We start from the raw sequence: 22,338 nt of genomic DNA, 5'->3' as shown, positions 1-22,338 counted from the left end.
TCTTCCAAAATACAAACTGCACTTCACTAGATGTTGATGACCTATCTGTCAGTCGATTGCTGATTGGTTGACAAATAGGTCGAAATAGGGAAGGGAGCCACTGTGGAGAAAAGTGGGGAAACAAAATAAAGCATGAAAAGACATGGATGCTGCGGACAGTTTCATTGTTTTTACCCCTCCAGTTTCTTTACAACATCTGAGTCTGAACAGTTGAATACAATCTTCTACCTTGGGAATTAATTAAGGCGGTCTAAATCTAGAGTCTTTTTAAACAGCTCAGAATGAAAAATGCTGCAACAGAGGCAGGGAGGGATGACAACTGGAATGTGGGAGTATGCAAGCTTACAGACAGAGACGGGCTGAGATAGAGGGATAAAAGAGATTTAAATAGTTTTTCTTTAGTGACTAAGCAAACTTCTTGTATATTTTAAAGCATCATTTTATCTCTTTCTGTCAAATGTGCAAAGGATCAAAAGACAATGGAGATGAAAAAGAGGAAATTATGTAACACCAAGTACTAATATAAATACTGAGGAAGATGCGGGTTGTTGGATAAGTCAACAACAAAAATTTGAAGGTAATACAAAGAGATGTTGTTTTTGTGTTTTTTCCAGCTGATAACCTGCATTGTTTCTATCAAACATGATGATTCCATAACATTTACACAGTGTTTATTATTATAACCACAGTGATGAAGGCCATTTAACCTTTAAAGACCTAAACGCATACATTTTAACGCAGCTCGGTCAAACTAGGGACAAGTGACCTCTCTGGTAAGATTTGCTTATTTCAGGGTTTCTTCCACGATCAAATCAAACAATAGTGATTCAACCAAGTTCTTTGTAGCTTGGCCTATAAGAAATCTATGCTCCACGGCGAAAGTTTACACAACCAGATAGCGATAAAGCTCGCAGCTCTGTGAGGACAAGCACTGTGACTTAATGACCCTGCGAAAAACTGCCTAGAAACAGACCCAATCGAAAACAAACACAGAAAGAGGCTGGCTTATGTAAAGGTCACGCCTCACCTCTCGATTGGTAATGATATTGGCTTTGAAAATTAGATGCAGGTAATTCAACAAGATGGTGAAAGCACTGTGCAAAGGAAAAACAAAAGGTTCAAGAACAACTGAAGTGACTGGTTTGGTATTAGGAGACTTATTTTGATTCCCAAAGGGAGGAAAATGCCTCTTAGAGTCGGGAGTGTTGCCCACATAACTTTCACAAACACTGGGATTTTCTCACCTAAGCTGCCAAATTGACACTGGAGAAAAGAGCAATCGCTCGAACCTCAGTGTCAGTGAACACGGGAGGTGCCATCCACGGTTATGTTGCCATGGTAACACCAAACAAATGGTAAAGGGAACCAAAGAAGTCCGCTATATTGATCGGAAATGTTGTGAGCATGTTGATATGGTGCAGTCGAACATCATTTAACTCTGCCTTAGTCTTCATTATAAAGTTTTCAGACTGCTTAACATGAAGTTGAAACAGGCTCATCCCCAACACTGCCTCCCAACCAATCCTTGCATGAATCTGTTCCTCACAATCCTATTAAATGCACCCTTCACCTTCATAAACACCAACGTATTTTACAAAGATGGGGATTTTACACTCTGAAATGCTGGCCTCCCCTTTGGCTAAGATATACTGTCGTCCACCTCACGCTGTCACGAAAGAGACTGATGTTCACGTCCCAGAGGTCAGACAGCCATGTTCCCCTCACTGCAGCTCAACCTTGGCAGACACATTACTAAATTTAATTCACCTCTCCTCTGCTGTATGTCTTGTGTGTATAACGTCTGGTAAAGGCCAATCCTCGCGGTCCATCCGGCTGTATTTCATATGTGTCTGAGCGAGACAGAGATAGACGCACGAGGAGAAAGAGAGAGCAGAAATCAATTTAGTTTGACATGTATGAAATACGGGTTCACATCCCTAGAGGGGCGGTTTGTAAATGGTAGTTTTGACCAGATTGTATCTGAAAATTGCAACTTTGAAGATGTGTTCAGTCTTGCTGGGGTTGGTTATAAAAATTGGGAGGAGAAGGAGAAAAGCAGCCACGATACTTTTGAGTTGTTTTGGGGCAACAAACTGAATGTCAATGAACATTAAAACAACAGATATGGAAAATAGATTCTGCTCCTCTGTATAAGATAAGAAGAGGGAGGGACAAGAGGAGTCTGAGTGGGGAAGGTAAAAGATAAGGTGGAGGGAAAAGTGGAGAAAAGGATTCAAATAACACCCAGCAATTGTAAGAAGGGAAATGTGAGGGAAAATATACAGGTGGGAGGTGTAGGGTTTCACTGAGCAGCTACTTCAGGCTGTAAGCTGACAAGTGCCACAAACATGTCACAACATGAACTTTTACGCAAGAAGAGGCATTATCGTAAACCATGACCTACTTTGTGACTGTTTTCATAACTGCTGGAACCCAAGATTATTATCTTAGTGAGGCAAACTGTTACGCTAGTAGTTGGGTATATTTACTTTTCCTCAGAACTAGAATTTCAAGGAGTATCTTTTTGCGGGTGCCAGGCCCATAGGCTTTTACACTGTAATACATAAGGTATCATTTTAGTTAGGATCATTTTTCAGTGTGCGGGAAAGCCCAGTGGAATACAGAAACTCCCAGCCATTTTATTAGGCACACCCATGCAATGGCACATTAAAACAAATATCTAATCAACAAATCATATGGCAGAAACTCAATGCATTTAAGGAAGAAGATATGGTCAAGGCAATTTTCTGAAGCTCAAACAAGACATCAGAATGGAGAAGAAGTAGGATTTAAGTGACTTTTAATCTGGCATTCATTGTTGATGCCAGGTTGGCCTGAATATTTCAAAAAGTGATTGTCTGCAGGGATTTTCCCACACAACCATCTCTAGGGTTTGTAGAATAGCCTGAAAAAAAGCCAGAAAAAAAAAATCCAGTGAGCACCAGTTCTTTGTGTGAAAATGTGTTGTTAATATCACAGGCCAGAGGGGATTGTCCATACTGCTTTGATAAGAAGGCAAAAGTAACTCAAATAACCGCAAATTTACCAGAAAGCAGGTGCCACTCCTGTTGGCTAAGAACAGCAAACGGAGGCTACAATTCACACAGGCTCGCCAAAACTGCATATTATAAGATTGGAAAAATGTTGTCTGGTTTGATGAGTCTCGGTTTCTGCTGTGGCATTCGGATGGTAGGGTTAGAATTTAGTGTAAATAACACGAAAGCATGGATTCATCCTGGCTTCGATCAGCAGTTCAGGCTGCTGCTGATCGTGTAATAATGTGGGGGACATTTGTTTGGCACACTCTGAGACGCCTTAGTACCAGCTGAGCATTGTTGAAACACCACAGCCTACCTGAGTATTGTTGCTGACCATGTCTTTATAACTACTGTTTACCCATCCTCTGCGTCCATGATAACACATCATGTTCCAAACCTGGAATTATCTCAAACTGGTTTCTTGAACATGACATTGAGTTCACTGTGCTCAAATGGCCTCCACAGTCGCCAGATCTCAACCCAATAAAGCACCTTTGGGTGTTCACGTCCACCATTGTAGGATCCCGTCACATCAATTGGACCAAAATCTCTGAGGAACGTTTGTAGCACCTATACTACAAAGAATTAAGGCAGCTCTGAAAGCAAATGAGGGTCCAAACTGCTATTTGTAAGGCGTGCCTAAAAAAGTGGCCAGGTAGTGTATATCAGTGTTTGATCTCAAACAAACATCACAATACTGCAGGCACAATCACTCTGCCGTTATCTGTGATCGAGCCTTTCACTACACCCTCTTAACAAAGATTATTTTATTATTTTAGGTTTTTGTTCGTACTAATATGAAATGATACTGAAGAGATATTTGATACGTTATGCAAACCTCTTGGTTAATACATGAGGAGATGCACACTGTGAATACGTGACAAGCATGGAGTGCAAATGTGTTGTTTTGTAAGCATGCTTTCCTAAATGGAAAAGCAGCATTTTCCATTCACATGAGAAAATGAACTGAAGGTGCCCTCTTGGGGCTGTTCAAAAAAAGGTTGAGCTGTGCTTAGTTTGCGTCATGTTCAGGGGGGAAAGAGGTTGTTGTTACAAATGCGTGCTTTGTATTTATGTCTAGTGTTCTCTGTTCTCCTTTTGAGATTGCTTCACCCACGTCATGTGTCAGTTTCTGCGCTTTCACACACATTTGGATATTCCCAGACACTTCATGTTTCTAACGCTGGATGGAGGTTGTCATGGGAACACATTTTCAACTGCTTTCTCAGCATGCTCATAAAAACAGAAACACAGGGAGTCATCAGTGACGTTTAGCTAAATGCACGGTGGGACTATTTAATAATTTTAGGGTCGTGGTGCGCAATTGCACACAGGTTTTTTAATGGATTTGGAAGATTTTAACCCAGATTTCATTTGATTTTATGATCGGCTCTGATGACTCTGCAGTGTTGAGCAAACAAACAGAACTACAAAAGTAGACTTACTTAGGATTTTTTCCATGATGTCAATATTAACAATATTAACACACAAACTTCACACGGGGAGGCCCTGCTCAGGTTGGAGGCTGAGAGTTGTTGCCTCCACTGTTGCCACAACAATAAAATTATAGTCATTACCTGGTGAGTTTAGCTTTGTTTAGTTAAGTAAATTAATTATTTCTCACTAAGCATTGGACACCACGGCATGAGAAAAATTGTTGTGATGTACAATTAACTTGCAGTCTCATTGCCTTTGAAATGGTTGCTTCAAAGATTTCAATTCAATTTTATTCAGAGAGCTCCAAATCACAACATTATTTTCTAAAGTAAAGACCCTATACAATAATAAGACAGAGAGAACCTCAGCAGTCAAGACCCACTATGAGAAGTCACTTGGTGACAGCGGGAAGGAAAAACTCCCTTTTAGCAGGAAGAAACCTCTATTGGAACATGGCTCAGGGAGGGACGGGTGTCTGCCATGACCAGTTGGTGATGAAGGGATGAAAAAAGACAAAAAGACATGCAGAGAGATGAGATACATACATCTACATACATGGAACTTCACATTAAACAAAAATTCACTTTAAATGCTTAAAGTGCTACAAATAGTGGTGTAGTTGTTGCTGGACAGCAGGACGACACCCTGTAGGTGCTCACAAACTTGCTTTTATACAGAGCCCACAATCCAGCCAGTTGGCAGTGAGTTGAGTCAAGTCCCCCATTGCAAAGAGAGCCCCTATTGTTAGAAATAGGTTATGCTCATCAGTGCAGACTGACTTAGATTGATTGCAATATGCTGGAAATCTGTCTGCATTTATACATTAGACTGCAGTTATCTGCAAACCTTCGCCCATCTGTCTGAGAGTGAGCGTAATCAGTTCAAGTCAGACTGTGACTGTTGGAGACAACAGACAACAAAAAAACTGATGAGTAGTCAGCCTGGCAGCCTCCAATTATACATGCTCATGTTTCTGAAGTAGTGACCGTGGTGATGGCTTTACACTCTCTTTGTTGTGGTTTTCATCTTTGCTTGTGTGATCGACCAATCACGCCTAAGTTAAAGTCCAAAACAGGTTTTGTTTTTTTTTTATTTAAAACCAAAACAAAGTTGGTTAAATAATACAAAAAATCCTGGGGCCATAAAAGAGGTCCAAGTAACACAATTCTACTCAAAGTTGACAACAAACAGTACTGGTAACTCAAACAAACTGACCTCCCTAAATGAGACAAAGGGGAAACTTAAAATGTGGCTGATCAGTCCACAAAAACACAAAAAGGGGTAAAACACACAAAACCTGACTGAAACTAACATAACAAATTCCAATCTCCTCCCATGATCCAGAGTTATTAAATGAGCCAATTTGCAGTTCTCCATCTAGGCTTGCTCCGCCCCTTTCCCACCTCTTGGCTCCTCAATCAATAAGAATCAGAATCAGAAAGACTTCATTTAACCCCAAGGGGCAATTAAGAGGTAGGGACTGGAGCAGCTGCAACTGGGGTAACTCAGAAAACCAAGAGATTAAATCATGCATAACAGTGTAAACTAAAATGTGCGCACTTATTTTAGAATACAGTGTTATGTGAGTATGTAAATGAATTCTAAACTAAAACTAGTTATTATCCTGCAAATTAAATCCTATATTTAAAGAATGAAAATGTGAATGCAGTGTTATGTATAAGCCTCTAAACTAATATTTAGTGGATATTACCACTGTGTGGCTGTAACTGCAACCATCACAGCTTGGTATATCTTGGTGATAAGGAGATAATGCTTTTCAGGTCATTTAATGAGAATAAAGAGAAAGTACTGTAACAGACTCCTTTCTCCATTGAGTACACAGGTAATGTGTAATATGTACTTTGTTTTAGTAACGAACCCAACATTGATTGTGTATAGATAGAAGTGTACTGAATTGTGTTACAAGTACTTCTCTGTTAGAATTACATATTAACAGTGGTTATATTAACATGCTTCTCTTTCGTCCTTAAAACTGAAGCAAATCCTAATGCTCGAATCAAACTCCCTGTAATTTATAGTCATAGTGTTTTGATGTAAAGCTTAAAGTAAAAGCAAAGGTATACTGAAGAGAGTGTGACCTAACGTAACACCATAACCTGTGTAAAAATAATAGGTCGTTCATGTGTTTGCTGTGTGACTGTGGTTACAGTATCCGTGCTTAGGTGACAGAATCAGCAGATACGGTCTTTAGTGTAGCCAGACACCATTCACAAGCCACAGCCCAATTATAATTTTTTCTGTTTCCCATATGAACCCAAGATCCAGCTTACTTTGGCTGAATTACTTCAGTAAGTCACTTTAAATCACACACCCCTTTAATCAGGGAACAGTTCAAACACTCTTGAACAATAAAAAAAAACATATTTTTGCAGTTCCTCAGGTGGCGTAGTTTGTCTTCTCACTCGCCTACTGAATAAACGGCCTACCTTCTGCCACACAAACGGCTAAGTGAAAATAACAAATCATCCCTGCACCAAAGACATGTGGTGTTCTTACAGTAAATGAATTGCAGACTCTCTCTGTGCTTCCATCTGTCTCTGTGTCCCTGTCAGAGATTTATGGCTCTGTCTCACCACAGGACTGCCACTGTACCCAAAGCTGCTCCGTAATCACATCATGGTGCACAAAAGCAAAACATTTGCTCGTGTATGTGTGGTGTTTATGTAAATGCATCAAAAGGCAACCCTCGAGACTGAAACATGAAGTTCCTTGAATGGCCACTCGAAGCGGCTGGCTCCATAGGTACTACACAGATTCTGGCACATGCAAATTAGCTCTTTGGCAATCACATTGTTGTCCAAAACTACTACTTTAAAACAGTAAAAATACTACAGTACTTTATGGCTTTCAAACTGTGGTATCTTTGGCATTTTTCATAGATTCAGCTAAAGAAACAGGAACAAATTGTTAAATGTTTTTGCTGCAAGTAACAAAATGCCTAAAGAAACCATTTAAAAGTGGTTCTGTGCTAAGCTGTCTATTATGTGTAGATACAACACTGGTTCACGTGTCGAGTTAGGTGCCTTTTTTGTGCTTGAATGATCTGTAGCTCAGTGTTCAGTGGTTTAAAAACAACTGCTCTGAAAAAGTGAAAAAGTAGCCAGTGTAGCAGTGTTCAAAGACAAACTTTGAAAGATCTTCAGAAAGCCTGGAGAACTATTGCTTAAGACTTTTTTTTTTTAATTACCAGAAACTCTGACTTCTTGGAAGCAAAGTATTAAAAAAATGAGGTGTGGCTCGAGACTGTTGCACAGTACTGCAGATATCATCATATGCAGTCCATGATATGCCGGCATGCTTTTGATTACTCTAAATACATTTAATTTAATTGTATTTATTTAAATAAACTATTATTTGGCACTTAGGGTCTTATTGTGTTTAATCAAGCATATGATTTGTTCAAGCACATGATCAGTAGGGATCTGTGTTTTCCCTCACTTTCTTTTCCATAAAGTCTCAGGACACCTGAACCACAGACCGTATAATGATGTTTTTTAGCGATCCCAAAGATAATGCTGACTAGCAGAGATGATACAGGAACTATTGTCCGTAAGCCTTCAGGTAAAGCTTCAGAAGTGCCAGTTTTTGGTTTTTTGTCATCCTGCCATCCAGCTACTACTGCCCATAATATTTTCTTTATATTACCATTTATTTTATTATGCTGTTCTACTACTACTTAAATCAGTGCTAAGTCTTGGCAAGAAAACAGCAAGTTAAGAGAGAAAGAAAACGGTTTCCAACATAGTACCTGCCACAATGACTACATCTAAATATCCTCCTCATCTTGCAAAGTACACAAAAATATCCCCTGGTAACAAATTGCATTTTTATGTGTTTGCATAAGTTGCACAGTTTTTCCAGAGGTTATAGTTTCATGTCTCGAAGTTTCTTTGTCACCAGAGTGACAGCTAACCTGCTAACTCCAAATTCGGCTTTACCTCTGGACATGGAAAAATGGTCCTGGGCACAATCTGTTTACTGAAGACTAAACACAAGATGACTGACTGTAACCTCGTTTACTGAAACAATATCACAGGCCCTTATGAGTGAGAAAACACACTGCTGAAAGGGTAAAAGCAGAGGATGGTTCTTTAACACAGAATCAACAGCACATATCAGCTTCAGTCTGAGCACAGCAGCTCAGCAGTTTGCTTAAACATTTCCATTTTAAACATAAAACAAGTCGCACTTATGAATTGACACATTTGCATTTTAATGAGCTACCTCGAAACTGTGACTCATGAGGCGATTATTATGAAAGGACGCAGGCCAGCTTTCAAACTTGATTTCTCATGCGGTCCAATGACACGTGTGTGGGGCATATAAAGCACTCGAGTGAGTTTGTGTAATATATATTCATGGAGGTGCTGCACACTCACACGTTCTCTGAGCTGTAAACTAATTGATATTGCTGTGTAATGAACCGCATCAGTGCTGCTGCTAAATGAGGACGGCTCATTATATTCAGTAAGCAGGATGCCATTTTAAAAATGTTTGCTTGTGACCTATAAATTGGTGTCATATTGTAGAACTGTATCTGTCCCCAATAATAAGTTAAATAACAAACATACTGTATTGGAGGATACTGCACAGTCTATCTTTGTGAGTGGGCGAGCTGAGTCGAATAAAAGGACCTTTGTTTTTGAAGCCATTAGCAACTGGAAATTAAAAAATGGCTTCCCTTTGAATACGTTTCCCACAAAAATTGTAACAAACACACACATTGTGCTTCATACTATTATGACACATGATTGCACATGTTCTGATGTTCTGCATGTCCTCTGTGGGTTCTCTCTGGATCACAGTCCACAGTCCAAAGACATGGTGAAGACATGGTCCTTCAAAATTACAAACGATATCTAGAGTCAAGTAACAATAACATATATACCAACTGTGGTGGTTGGCCCTGCACCTGGCCTCAGATAGGCAGAAAAAAATGTGTGGATGGATGGACGGATGCATGGATGGATGGACGGATGGATGGACGGACGGACGGACGGATGGATGGACGGACGGACGGACGGATGGATGGACGGATGGATGGATGGATGGATGGATGGACGGACGGACGGATGGATGGACGGACGGATGGATGGATGGACGGATGGATGGATAGATGGATGGATGGATGGATGGATGGATGGACGGATGGATGGATGGATGGATGGATGGATGGATGGATGGATGGATGGATGGATGGATGGATAGACGGACGGATGCACCATCTCGCCTTCTTTATGTTGTTTTGTCTCTACATAAAAGCAAAATGGACTAACCCTGCCACAAATATCTACAATAATTTTGTCTACAACAGTCACTGGCATCCTCTTTAGGACAATATCAAATGAATATCAAATCAAGTGCATTAAGCAGAAATGTAGAGCATTACACCTCGGTGAGATTTAGACTAATCAGTATCAATCATCTGCCTGTATGACTTCAAACAAGACCTGTAAGCTCACCAGGCCACTTAATGCCACAGTGCCAATCACATACACACACACTGATATGCAGACAACAGGCACAGCATGTATATACAGTACCTCTGTCACACATTGCACACATAAAGAAGCCAGCTTTTTGCTGCTTTTGATGATGAAAGGGCAGTATTACCCCGAACCTCTCTCTGGGGGTCTTCATATGAGTTTGACATAGCCAGACCCTGCAGGAAATCAGAACAGCTCAAACCCTGGGGGGCCACATCAGAAACAGCACAGATGAAATCATAAACTAGGATGAAGCGCACCAGTGGGACTGCTCTATGGGGTGTCAAGGAGGACTGCACATGGAGAGGCAGAGGAGATGGAAAGGAGGAAAGACAATTCAGAGATGAGAAGAGAGATGAACTGACCACAATAAACTGAAGGCAAAAGGTAAATCTTGTGAAATCAGCTGAATTCTCACAAGATACAAAAACAAAGCTTCAGATTATGCACTTATAGGTGAACTACAGTCTGGTCCATTGGTCATCCTATTGGTGCCAAATACTGTTTTTTACATATTTTGATATATGTAGACGATTACGCCGGTGCATTCTTTCTAACTAGACTGCGAGAGCATCCCTGGTTGCCAATATCAGATTGTAGGGGAACAGGCAGAGGCAGGATTTAATGCAGACCACATTTTGCTATTCATATGACTCATGCGCTTCTTTTATAAAGCTTCATTTATAGAGCAGCATGTAGCACTATTAACCTTGACCAACAGCAACTGAGCTGAGGCAGCCCTTTATACCATGCTGCCGATGAGCCACACCTTGCTTATTAATATAACAGATGTATTCTATGATTTCTAACATGCAGTTATTTGTCTATGTTGATCCATCCATCCATTCCACCCAACTACCATACAAAGCATTAAAATAATATAGCCCTAAAAAGTTAAACACCCTGGAGAGCACACGAGAGAAAGAGGAAAATGACATGAGACATGACATAAGAGGTTTCTCATGTGCAAACTTTTGCTTCTTAATGTGCAATTTTTTTATTTTTTTTTTACCAAAGTGCAGAGTGCTAACTAAATATCCCCAGATAATAAATAAATAGCTAATGTGCCCAGAAAAGTGTTAACTATTACCTAAAATAATATATAACATACTCCCAACCCTTTCAGTAAACACTTTCCTTTATGATTTCCTTTATTTGATAGTCAGGTTCATCATTTTTTATCTCCAGTTTCAAAACATCAAGATAGCGACAGACAAAATGATGACTACGAGTCTTCACGACGGGACCACACATTCAAATGGGTGACATCACCGTGGCAAATTCCCTCTTTTAAACACCAATCAGGAATAACATTATGACCACTGACAGATGGACTGAATAATACTGATCTGATACTGATACTGATCTTTGCAGCACCTGTTAGTGGGTGGGATGTAACAGGGAGGAGTGGTCCACTCCGACAGATGAGCTACCACAGCTCAAACTGTTGCAAATTTTACTGCTGGTTCTGATGGAAAGATGTCAGAATACACAGTGCACCACCGTTTGTTGTGTATCCGTATCCACATGGTCAGGGGGCTCATGCTGCCTCCTGTCTACTTCTAAAAGCTCCAAACATGGGCATTAACCATCAGAACTGGATCATGGAGCAATGGAAGAAGTTGGCCCAGTCTGCTGACCATGTTTTTTTTTACATCACGTGGCTGGCCGAGTGCATCTGCATCACTTGCCTGGGGAACACCTGGCACCAGGATGCACTATGGGAAGAAGGCAGGCTGGCTGAGGTAGTGTGATGCTTCAGGCAAAGTTATACTGTGAGACCTTGGGTCCTGACATTCATGTGGCTGTTGACATGTAGCACCTACCTAAGCATGTACACTCTTTTATTGAAACAGTACTCCCTCATGGCTGTGGACTCTTTCAGCAGGATAATGTGCTCTGCCACAAAGCACAAATGGTTCAGGAATGGTTTGAGGAGCAGAACAACGACTTTGAGCTGCTGACTTGGCCTCAAAACTCCCCAGATCTCAATTTAACTGAGCATCTGTGGGATGTGGCTGATTCATGGAGACCTCACCTCACACCTCAGAGGATCTGTTGCTGTCTTCTTGGTGCCAGATACCACAGCTCAGCTTCAGGGCTTTGGTGGAGTCAATGCCTCGACTGATTGGGGCTGGTTTGGCAGCTAAATGGAGATAATATTATTCCTCATTGGTGTATACAGATGCATTGTGGGCAAATCTTGTCTGTCTAAATTTTATACAGGTGTGTAACATGGTTGAAGGCTGGTTGCTTTTAGTTGACTGAAGTGCATAAAATGGGCCTAGTTTCCATCGACTGATTGATCCCAATTTCTACTCAACTTCTTCTTGTCGGAAAAGAAATGTATGCTAATCATCTTTAATTATTGTGTTTCAAGATATATAACATTTGTAAAGCGTGGTGCAGGCAGCCTTACCTGCTAAGACCTTTTCTCACTGGCTGCAGTCACTCTGGTCTCTTTTACATGCATGATTACAGGAGATAAAACGCTGACGCACAGAAGTGGATGTCAGAAAGTGTACAGTTGCCTTAAAGCCTTAAGTGCCTCTCGAGAGAGAAACCCACTACTGGCCTCATGAATCACACAATTCAAAACTAAAAAAAGAGTGACTCATGATAACAAACTCTTCCAGTCGCTGCCTGCATGCAAAAGCCAAACAGTGCAAAAAGGATGGGGTGAACAATGGGAAGTGATAACAGCAGTATGTCTACGTCACTTATGAAAGAGTAACCAGACCCTCTGGGTGGAGAGGATAAATAAAGGAGCAGAAGGGTGGATAATATTCTCCAATATTCTCCACAGGCTTTGGCGCCTGCCATGCTCTGCTGGGCAGTGATGTCACTCAGGCTGCAGGGAGGCTTGCTGGTGCTGCCCCTCACGGACCCACACAAACACATTTTAAAAAGCACACACATCTGCACCCACACTGCAGAGTTTTAATGATTAAACAGGCAGCATATATATATATTCATACACACACAACACATGATTCAACATTGTCAAAAGTGGTCAATAATTTAAAGTTCTCTTTCAGTGCACTGACTGCCTTCCACAAACATTGGACAGGCAATTCTTATTCTCTGCTAGTTTTCTTCTTTTCATCCATCTTAACTTCACCACCATTCACTCTTATGGGCATCGATTTTCTCTAATCAACGCAGGGTTTAAAAAATATACATACAGACTCAAATGTAGAGATACACTCACTTAAGTCTGTTAATAAGTGGTGTTTAATGCTTAATAGTTCAACAAAAACAGTGATGCTGAAAATTTTACATTGTCTTTTAACTTGACGAAGCCAAGACGTATTAACATCCCGTTGGTGATCATGACTGGTATGACTGGTTTCGACCAGCATAAAAGGGAATTTATTTGACAGCACTGCCTGGATTAAGCAATACTCAGTACAATTGGGGAAGTTCAGGAAACTCAAGATCTAAGAAGGAGAATTGTAGATTTACACGAGTTGGGACTCTTTGAGCCGTTTCATAACAACTGCAGAGCCCAAGATTATCACTTAAAACAACTGTACCTAAGTGCAAGATATTGTCATGTAGCACAACTTTTCTAAGGTCTGGAAGAAGACCTAAACTGTTCCCCTCAGATTTACAGAAATTAGTTAGTCAGTTGGTATGGAAAGTTTATACTGGATAGCAATACTTAACAAGTCGTCTTTGCGACACAAGTCAATTTTTTCAACGCTAGGTTAATTAACAAAATCAAGCAGGTCAAAATTCACCCTCAACCGCAACCATGAAACGTAGCCACCCTAAAATCACGACACACTTTCATTAATTTAGGTTGTCCACAGCATAAAAAGATCCCGGATGAGCCCCCACTTGTTGTTCAAGAACAACCCAGGAACCACCAAGGCTCAAGCCTGCCATGAACTGGGCTGAAAATTATTGTGTTTTTAAAAGTCTTTAATGATTTATTAGACACAATCATTCCACTTCGGAAAATAAACAGTTTAAAGAAATCAGTAAAAAGCCCAAATTACAACAACATTCTTGCGCATGATCAGTGGATTGTCTGATTCCAGCTGTTCAGAATATTCAGGAATGGAGGAATGAGGCGAAAGAGTTGGTCGATTCTGGAAGAATTTCACAGGGCTAAACTTCACACTTGCATACACTTCCTAAATATAAAATGGAAGGAGGAGAAAAAAAAAGTATAACTGGGACGAGGATCCTATTTGCACCCATATATAACCTCTGCCTCATTTTTAGTGTCACACTAAGCCCTGCACCAGCTTTCAACCCCGGTTCAGTCCCCTAAGCGCTGTAGTCATTTGCTATAAATAGGCATACATGCAGCAACACACACCACAGCCACCATATTGACTGTCTGCTTTTATTTTTAAGCTAAACAGCTTCAGCTGTGATGAAGTCTCACCTGAAGGCTCCTTCATGCCGTGAACACACTCAGAAAGCAGTCATGCTGTGCAGTATTGGATTAGAAAATGCTTAGACCATCACAGTAAAAATACTGCACACTTCAACGGGAGGCCAAGGGCATTCTCACTGCAACCAAAGGAGGCTTTTAAATCACAGACGTAGGAGCACACCATGCTCCTGTGCTTTATGTCCACAACACATCAGTCAGGTGAATAGTTTAGAGCACCGCGACCTTAGCGGCATCCACAAAATATACAGTACATAAAACATTTAAATCTTTTAAGACTAGATTTCTTTTTTTCTTCAGTCATTTCTGAGTTTTATTCAAGGTCATGCTCCCTCTTTATGTTAACGTTTTTTATTGTTGAGGCCTCGATTAAAAAGCTTTTCCCGACGGCATGGTAATATGAATTTGTGATGCCCGGCACAAGCAGCAGAGCATCGCCTGTGAGCTCTGAGAAAAAGAGAAACAAAGTGCGTTTCAGAGAACACGCTTGCAGGTCTGCAGCAGTATGTGTTAGAGGCACGTGTATCAGGTTGGTGTTACTAAGAGAAATTCTGTGACACAAAACAAATGAAGGCTTTTGCATTTTGGGCATCTGTTGAAAAAGACCAGAAGTGATTCATGATAAATTAGGAAAAGAAAAGAAAAGAAAAAAAACACTAATGTGGATGCCCCCGGAAATTGGTTTTATGATAAAAAAAATAGTATTCACAGAGAGATTCAAGATGGATGCTGCGCATGCTCATGCACGAGATACACACTTCCCTCCTTGTTTACAAACTAGTAGTAGCAGATGCAGCCGAGCCTCTCCACTCGCCTCTCTTTGTTGACGCCCTCCCCATCCTTTTGGCTCCTCTGTTTTCTTGACTTCTCATTTCCTGACTTTGTTTTCATCCGGCCTCCCCCACCAACACTAGCAGAGAATGGCTCTGATTTTTACATGTCTCCTAAATGAACCGACACACAGCTCCATCATCACGCTGACATGCTGCAGCCGTTACACAAACACCAACTCATGAAAACTGTTGTGAGGGTACAACAAAAGAAAATGCATTTCAAAGCAGTGACATTGGCTTTTTCTTATAATGAAGCACATGCACTGATTCCATGAAAAGGAAAAAGGACCTTTAACCCTTTAGTGAAAATGGATCTTCTGCGATCAGCAGGTAAAATTTCAGTAAAATTGACAGATTTTTTCTCATATTTTTAAACACACGTTGACTTTTTCTATTTCTGGAAACTTGGCCATACATTAAAAAAAACCAAACTTTTGCTTGTTTTTATGTTTTTTGCCTATTCTTCCCTGTACTGTTAAACCACAATTGGAAATGCATTTTAAAAAACAAACCAACAAACAAACAAACAAAACAAATGGATAATATACTGGTAGAAAATTAGTTGTTTTTTTAAGAATTAATGACGTGACATGTTTTGAGCATCTTAACTGGTTGTAGTAGACAACAGCTGAAGGGGGACAAAAACTACAAATGCCTGGACAGGAAACAGGAAGTCCTTTTGTTCCTCTCAGTCAGGACAAGGAAGAGGTATTTAGGCATTTAGACAGTTAGACCTGAGACATTTCGAGCTAGCCAGAGCTTTTAGGCTGGCCGGTGCCGATGATGGCTGCAGGTTTTCCTTGCGTGTTTATGGTATTTGTAATGAATTTTATCAGATTATTTCATGTTTTACTGTCCTATGACTGAAAATTATGTATTCTTGTTTTGTTTCTCTTGTCAGGATACCAGTTTTCATCTAATTAATGCAAGTTTTGTATTCTGATTTAAACAGGAAGACCAGCCGCCATAACTGTTGATGCGCTCGGTTAGAGAAATGTTTTCATTCTACGGCTTTAATTACTATTTAAAAAGAATTCAGTTTCTTCAGAATAGAAGACCTTTAAATAATATGGCCAGACACCACACATAAATTACTTTTTTTCAGTCATCATGATTCATGAGCTGTTAATAATATTCATGATTTCTCAGTCAGGTCTGCAGGACTGCAGATAAAAGCATGAAATCATGAAGCAATTATTCTTACTTAATCATAATATTAACACTTACAGACATATACGTTCACTGCCGTCACTGCTCAGTTGTTTAGCCCCCACTTGCAGACTTGACAACAACGACATTAACTCATATGGATCATGATTAAAATGCTATAGTTGTTTCATTATTCAATGTAAAATTTGTAGGTATTATAACGAAATGATGAGTACTTTTCCATGTGTGAACCCCTGCAGATATCTTCACTGTATAGTGTTACTCATCCCTGTAACTAACTGCAAACAAAGCACTTCAAAACATTCAACCTTGACTCAACTCAAGGATTGATTTTCATGAAGCAGGGCAGGCAGATGGAGATGTTACATATCAGTCGGTCCCTGTTTTAGCATACTGAGGGGCGCTGGGTTCACTTTACTGTAATCTGTGTTCTACCCAAGCTACACCATAAACAATGAGCCGAGAGAGCACAACAACCGACATCTCACTTTCATCCCTGCTAAGTGAAGGAAAATCCCCAAACAGGATTGAAATCCCTTAAGTGCCTCACATTTTTAGCAAAGCTTTTACCTGCAGGCTGTTCCTGCACCGCTGCTCGGTCTGAACATTTCAATTGTTGATAACAATGATGAAAGTGCTTTGTGTATTTTCATGTTTCGATGCATAAATTACTCGGATATTAAATCACGAGTCTGTTTTGCAATCCTGAAATTGTGTACACGGCATTTTGACTTTTTTTACCACAAAGTTGGGATCAGTGCCTTTTTTTCAGCATCTCAGCTGTAATGCAGCAGCCTGGCGTGTTACATCCTCAGAATCCCCTGTCTGGGCTGCAACGCACTGACGTCAGAAACCTCTTTGTATGTACGCGCGGCCCTCGATGCCAGCCCCCGCATGGCTTACGAGGAGAAGGGGGGTGGAAAAAAGGAGGGAGGATGGGAAAGACGGAGGTGGGAGGTGGGCTTTATGTTGTGATGTAATTTCATGGAAGTTGTTATGTGGTGATGCTGCATCTTACAGGAGATGTGAACACCAAGGCCCCCTACTGGCCGGGTAAGAGAACAATTGAGCTCACGGTTTGTTTGTTTTTCATTATGCTAGTTGGTATGTATCACCATAAAATCACATGCAACATTTACATGAACCACAGGAAGGCTGGTGGAAGGTTCGAGCATGGTCTTGCTCAGCTTATTTTTGAGGTGGTGTGTGCTCATCTGACGCAAAGTACATTTTTGGAAAGGTCAGCGAAGGGACGCAAAGAGACTTGTAGTCACACCTGTGTGTCGGTTAACCTGGATGTGTTAGCATGCATGCACAAGTCCACCCAGAGCAGAATAATCGTCTTATCATAACAATCGTGGAGCTGCACCATGGTGCCGTTTAAAGAGGGTGCCATGTTTTCAAATGACATTACGATTAATGTTAAACTGGGCTGATGCATTAGTCCGTTTTAGAATTAAACATACAGCACCATCTGGTGGCAGCAGAAGTCATAGATTTCAAAGATGTACATTTTAGTTGTGTTAAAAGGTCAAATATAACTGAAAAAACCTGATTATCTTTCATTCTACACAGATGTTGACCTCAATGATGTGTTTCTTTAGTCATGGGGTGACTTTTACTTATTCATTTCTGCAGAGGGCATAAAAGGATATAAGTAAAGGACAGAAAGGGGAAAACAACAGTGAAAGATTTACATCTGAAGTCTGTTCAAATTACAGTGTTAAACTGTTTTTTTTTAAATGCTGCTGTTAAAATTTCCAACCCTAAAACAGCCGAAACCACAAAAACACCTAAAGGTAATACTCATTAATTGGCTGATTTATTTCTGTTAAACTAGTATGCTTCATCAGGACTGTGTGGGTGTGGTACTTTACCCGTAAGCATTAGCAAATTCAGACGTGCCTTAAACACACAAGCAGTTTCTCTTTTACCAACTGCCAACTGCCTGTTGGAGTAAGTCTAAAAGTCACTTTGCTCATACTTTTATGAGCTTTATTGCTAATATCAAGTCTTACCAAATACAAAATCAACTTCTTTTTGTTGTGTACATTCACTTTATTAGGAGGTCAAATCAGGCACTTTGCTTGTACTGGGTTGGACCCCCTTTTTTTTACCTTCAGAACTGCATTGTCTGTCGAATAGATTCAACTAGGCGCTGGAAACATTGCTGTGATTCTGGTTCATATTGACATGATAGGATGATGGAATGGGCCACCACATCCCAAAGTTTCTTTACTGGATTGGACTGTGGAGACTATTTAAGTTCAGGATAATGCTTTGCGATTACGCGTTATCCAACCGGAAGCATCCAGAAATCATAAGGGTCTGACACAGTCAGGTAGGCAGTGACATTCAAAAGATGCTCAGCTGATAAAAAAGGGAACAGGATAATATTGCCCGCACCATTACGCCAGCAGCCTGAATCACGGATACACAAAATTAATCCATGCTTTCATGTGCTATACAAAGATTTCTGAATGTTGGAGCAGAAATCGAGACTCAGCTGAACAGGCAACATTTTTTCCATCTTCTGTTGTCCATTTTTGATGATTCCCTGTAAGTTGTAGCCTCAGTTTCCGGCTCTGCTGACAACAGCTGGTCTGGTCTCCTGCTACTGTAGACCATCTGCTTCAAGGTTCCTCTTTTTTTCCTTTCAAAGATGCTCTTCTTCATACATTGGTTGAAATGAGTGGTTATTTGAGTTACTCTTGTTATTTGAAGCATTCTGGCCATTCTCCTGTGATATCAACAAGGCATTTTTGTCAAACGAACCACAGCTCGCCAGAAATCTCTATTTTGCACATTCTCTATAAACTCTAGAGATGGTTGTGAGGCCAAGCCCAAGCGGATTAACAGTTTCTGAAATGATCAGACCAACCTGTCTGCCACCAACAACTATGTTTTGTTTAAAATGAATTAAATCACCTTTCTTCCTCATTCTTATGCTGAGTTTAAACGTCAGAACATCCTGTAATGTGTTCCTGCAATGTGATTGGTTGATTAGACCCATGAAGTTGCCAATGAGCGCAAAGCTCCCATCAGACTGAAAAATGTGGGGTTTTTAAGGAAGGCTGATTTTGTGATTGAAAATCACTCCTCTCATGAGTGTACATTGTCCTTTGGTTTCTCTGTCAGACACATGTGCTCCTCACACATCTGGTTTCAACACAGAAACAGTGAAATTACTCAGTTTGAGGTTTTACAGTGGACCTCAGTAACCAACAGGTCACATCATGTTGCTTTTTTATAAACAGTCTATGGCTTCACCATGCCTCCCACTGGGGAAAAACACAGACACCAATACCAGCACATTATCCATGAAACTGAGTTTAATAGATCGTTAAAAATAAGGCTATGATACTGTTTTAGCAAACATTGACCACCATTTATGGTGCCCAGAGAAATAAATGGGACCAGCCTCTGGGTTTTGTTTTTAAGGATGAACATACACTAAGCAGACACACACCACACACTTGGAAAATCAAAGACACACTGGCAGACACTCCTAAGTGTACATGTGTACTCTAAACACAAAACACGCACATACATACACTGACATCCACCCCACCCAAAACGGTGGCAATAAACTGAGATTTAGCTGATAATATAGCAGTGTTCTCTAAAAAAACATGCATAGCTTAGTACATGAATGAAAGTTTTTCTCTGCACAATTTGATCTCATGGTTTGTGAAAAATTCCCAACATAATGACATTAATCCATTTTATTTAACCATTATTAACAATCATGTAAACTCGTTAGACTATTCTGTTCACAATAGCCGCCTATGATACTCTGCCCGTGTAGAAAGTTACATTCTGAACCAAGATAGGCTCGATAGCAAAGGAAATAAATACTGGAATGGCAAAAACACAATATAAAGTTACTGTTTTGAAATGGACTGAAGACCAAGGCTTCACATATAAAAACAAATTACAACATCTTCTTAATGTTGGCATCCTGCTGTCAGGTTACAGTCAAATCATCAAAATACTAATTTCTTAATCAAAGTGTCTCACAAATGGATACAAAACACACACAATGCCCAAAATAACAACAAAAAAATAAGGAAAATGTGCCTTATAGGCCTGAAATCTGTGTGTGTAACAATGAAACATGGAATGATGAAGCAATCAGGAGAGACTCTCTTTAGTGCCGTCCGATTCAAGGTGCCACACAGAAATGTTGCTGTTAGTTAAATTTGCATCATTCGAGCTTAAATCCTGAATATATGCGCGCACGCGCTCCCAAATATTTAAGTTACAAACGAAATAGTTTTGAGATACTTCTTCGTACATCCTTTGGTTACTGGGACCATCCTCCTAAAAAATATTTGTACATTTTGTTCCCTTCATACAAACAGGACACAGCAGTTTTCCTCCAAAGCGACTAACATCTAACAATTTAAAGTGCCGACGAGCTGAAGCAAACAGGAAGCACTGAGCTGGCGGCACAGGCAGATTTTCCTCACCTACGGCACGAGGGGTTTCTTCATGCAGGCTACTGCTAACCTACAGTAAACTAGTTCTTCTAATCACAGGAAACCTTGAAGTACCCAAAGTGCTTAGACATAATTCATAGAACAAAACATCAGTCTGTTGCAACTGGTGGGACATTCAAACTCCCAAACAATGTTGTAGCCTACAGCTTTTCCTGAATAAAAGCACATTTAAATATGCAACAGTGTGTTTAATGTGCACCACTTGCTGCAAGCTATGTCTCTAATACCAAACAAACAATACAGTCGAGTAATCAGCCTGATATCGCCGGTGACAAGAAATTCGATACTTTTTTATACGTGTATAACTTGCAGGTTTTTGATGCTCAGGTCTTAAAATGTTCAACACAAGAAAGACGTCGGTGCTGGTTAACACATGTAGTGCTATAGAGTCTGATTACTATAAAATATACTTCAGTTTAACTCAAAACCGCCTGCTCTTTATTTAGATGACTTCAACTTCAGGTAAGTCCCTTTTTTTTGTTTACAACGAAAGCCATTTTAACGTTTGAGATACAAAGTAACAGACAATTGCCTGATCAAACTGCCCATCCCATACGATGTGCTAAAAGGTAGCCTTTCCCCTGTGTGTGCACCAGCTTCTTCAACATGCAGAAGGGAACGCCTGGACGTATTCTTAAAGTTAACATATACTTCATTTTACCTATTTCAGATTCATAAACAATAAAATTTACAAAACATGGACTAAAAATAATTGTTTTTTTTTCTTTGTTTGTTTTCTTTTTGATTTCTTTACAAAGTAGTAAACTACTCAGGTATTAAGAACAAATTAAAAACTTCCAGAATGGCATGCAGGGGTTGGTGGGCACCCCTGGCATAAACACAAGAGTCTATGAAGTTTTTCAATCATGAGAAGTCGTGACCTGCCAGACGATGAGGTGACTCCGCTCGTTCTTGGCAGGCGCCGACTGCAGGCTGGCTGTCGATTCGGATAAACCATCCAACTCGCCTACTTCATCACCTGTGGAGAAGATGATGAGTAAGGTTGCTGGATGTAGTTGTGGAATCAATTGCAAAAGCCACACTTGTACAGGTCTAGAAAGTGGTCAGAGACCCGAAGGTAAAGGGGGTTGCTGGATGAAAGAAACCGTTGCTGACTGGCTGTTAGAGGTTACTTGAAGTTGCTAGTGTGAAATTGTTTACAAAGAGTTGTATGCTGCTGTAGTGAAAATCTCATTGTCATTGGTTTGATTGCTAAAAGATCACCATAGTTGCCAGTAGTTTCCATGTAAAAAGCTGAGTTGTCCACAAACTACTCACCAAGTGGCAGTGAAACTGTAAAAAGTGCAACACAAACCAGAACCGGAGACATTTGGAACTTTTCAAATGTGTTGGTTTAAGCAGTCTGGCATAATTTTGACTTCAAAGGGAAATGTTGTCCATTTTTAATTTGCATCACAGTTTCTACAGAGTAAAAAGAAGTGA

General features: G+C 40.3%; 1 protein-coding gene across 6 annotated transcripts in view; it reads right to left on the bottom strand.

Moving 5' to 3' along the window:
* Nucleotides 1–388: 388 nt before the first annotated feature.
* Nucleotides 389–22,338, bottom strand: part of spag9a (sperm associated antigen 9a) — a 43,914-nt gene continuing 21,964 nt past the window's right edge. For all 6 annotated transcript variants that reach the window (XM_085157012.1, XM_085157010.1, XM_085157011.1 and 3 more), the window contains one exon: nt 389–21,874. In XM_085157012.1, coding sequence (XP_085013138.1) covers nt 21,756–21,874 — 119 coding nt within the window. In that variant the 3' untranslated portion in view covers nt 389–21,755. The remainder of the gene's footprint in view (nt 21,875–22,338) is intronic.

Source organism: Neolamprologus multifasciatus, chromosome 4 (assembly GCF_963576455.1).
Source record: "Neolamprologus multifasciatus chromosome 4, fNeoMul1.2, whole genome shotgun sequence".
In the NCBI taxonomy this organism is placed as follows: Eukaryota; Metazoa; Chordata; class Actinopteri; order Cichliformes; family Cichlidae; genus Neolamprologus; species Neolamprologus multifasciatus.
The sequence above is the reverse complement of the archived record's forward strand: the minus strand, read 5'-3'. Positions and strand labels throughout refer to the sequence as shown.